Genomic DNA, 2,151 nt, shown 5'->3' on the forward strand with positions numbered 1-2,151 from the left:
TAAGTGAAGATAAAAAGAAATAAATACTTTTTAAACATATTCATATTTTCATTTCTGAGTTTACATGTGCGCGCATATGCAATTGTTTGCTCAAGTGTATATACACCCAATACATGAAATATTCAAAACATATAAATTATTTAAAAGATATAAATTACTTAAAAGATATAAATTATTAAAAGATATAAATTATTAAAAAGACGTAGGACATAATATAGACAAAACGTGTAAAATATACTTCATTTCTATGTATTTATATATATAGAAATAAAATTATATACAATTATATGTGCAGCTGCATGCACACAAACATTGCAGCTAAATTATGCACAAATTTCAGAAAATGCAACTCTATTGAGTATTATATTTAAAAATAAAATATATTTCATTTTAAAATTTGCATTTAAGCTGCGCAAAGGCGCAAAAAGGCGCAAAGTGCATGCGACTGAGGTGTACGTACACCCCAGCAAGGAGGTGTACGTACACCTCGTTGCCGTGTCTGCACCTAGGAGGTGTACAAACACCGGAATTTGAACTTTTAAATCAATTAAAAAAAGTCCAAATGAACCATTTTAATCTTTTGACAAAAGAAATGTTTCCATTTCATAAGAGAATGCGCAAAAGTTGCTGGAAGCGCAAGCAATCCATGCATGCAAATAAATATCTAGAACTGCTGCTGCTGCTGCTGCTGCAGCTGGTGCAGCTGCTGCTGCTGACAGGGCCTAGTGCACACCAGTCTTTGTTTGTCAGTGAAAGACACATTGTAAGGGACACAACACCAGCAGCTGCTGCCCCTGCTCCTACGCTTGCTGCTGCTGCTGCTGCTGCTGCTACATGTGCTGCTGTCTCTGCTGCATATGCTGGTGCTGTTGCTGAGAGTGCGGCTGCTTCTGTTGCTGTTGCATGTGCTGCTGTTCCTGTTGCTGTTGCATGTGCTGCTGGTGTTGCCTCTACTTCTGCTGCTCTTGCTTCTACTTCTCCTGCTGCCTGCGCCGCTGCATCTGCTGCTGCTGGACGTTTTGTTGCTGCATGAATGCAGCATGCGCAGCAACGGACTCACTTCTGCAGCTGCAGCAGCAGCAGAAGCAGCAGCAGCAGCTTCATCAGCAGCTGCAAGAGAAAAACTTATTCATATATTTACACCCTTGACGCATATGTCATCTCAAGTGTAATGGCTGCAGCAAAAATCTGCGCAGCACTGGAGCAGCAGCAGCTGCTGCAGCAGAAGCAGCTGCAGGAGCAGCAGCTGCTGCATCAGCCTCCTGCAGTGCTGCTGCTGCTGTCAGTGGGAAGGCTGGGAGTTGCTTTCGCAGCAGCAGCTTTTGCAACAGTAGCAGGAGCTTTAGTGACAGCTAGTGCAGCAGCAGCAGCACCAGCAACAGACTCTGCAGCAGCAGCAGTCTCAGCAGTTGCAGGGATGCCAGTCCAGCAGCAGCAGCACCGTGAGGCGCAGCAGCAACTGTTGCTGCTGCAGCAACGCCGATATAGCAGAGGAAGCAGGTTCCATAATGTCAGAATAAGCTATTGTATCCATTGCAGCAGCAGCAGCAGCAGCAATGGCAGCGGCAGTAGCAGCAGGCGAGGCAGCGGCTGCAGCTCAACCCAAGAGGTGGGACAGCAGCAGCAGCAGCAGCAGCACGTCCAGCGGCCGCAGCTGCTGCACGAAGGAAAGAAGTAGCAAGAACAGCAGCAGGCGGTTCAAAAGTAGCAGCAGCAACAGCAGCAGCAGCAGCAGCAGCGTTTGGTGCCGCTGCTGGCGTGCAGCCGCAGCGCGTTGGCGCTGAGGTGACCTGCGCAGACAGCCGCGGAAAAGAAGAGAGTTTTCGGGAAAAAAATAAAAAATAAAATAAGAATAAAAAATAATAATTTAAAATGAAATAAAATAGGAAAGAAGCGATGGACTGCAGCAAGAGCTGCTGGCGGGCGCGTGGCAGATTTGGTAGAGTCACTTAGCAGCAACAGCGGTTTGCTGCTGCTGCTGCTGCCGTTACTGGCGCTGCTGCTGTTGCTGCAGCAGGGCAGCAGCAACGGCCCTTTGCGCGGCGCGACTGCTGCGACTAGGAAGCGGAGAGCCGGATTAACTAAGAATGAGCGCTGCTGCAGCAGCAGCAGCAGCAGCTGCTGCTGCTGCGGCTACGGCGGATGCAGCAG

The 2,151-nt window shown here is 47.7% G+C and overlaps 2 protein-coding genes across 2 annotated transcripts; one reads left to right on the top strand and one right to left on the bottom strand.

Moving 5' to 3' along the window:
• Positions 1-664: 664 nt before the first annotated feature.
• On the bottom strand, positions 665-1,042 carry ETH_00022125 (uncharacterized protein; the record flags this gene model as incomplete). The annotated part of the gene is made up of 1 exon (XM_013380589.1): positions 665-1,042. One exon carries the CDS (start codon positions 1,040-1,042, stop codon positions 665-667), a length of 378 nt encoding a protein of 125 aa, XP_013236043.1.
• A 129-nt stretch (positions 1,043-1,171) lies between these two features.
• On the top strand, positions 1,172-1,442 carry ETH_00022130 (uncharacterized protein; the record flags this gene model as incomplete). Its single annotated transcript, XM_013380590.1, has 1 exon — positions 1,172-1,442. A coding segment is annotated over one exon (271 nt), but the record flags the coding sequence as incomplete, so codon positions are not given.
• Positions 1,443-2,151: the final 709 nt, after the last annotated feature.

This window comes from Eimeria tenella, genomic scaffold, assembly GCF_000499545.2.
Source record: "Eimeria tenella Houghton genomic scaffold, Eth_scaff736, whole genome shotgun sequence".
NCBI classification, from domain to species: Eukaryota; Apicomplexa; class Conoidasida; order Eucoccidiorida; family Eimeriidae; genus Eimeria; species Eimeria tenella.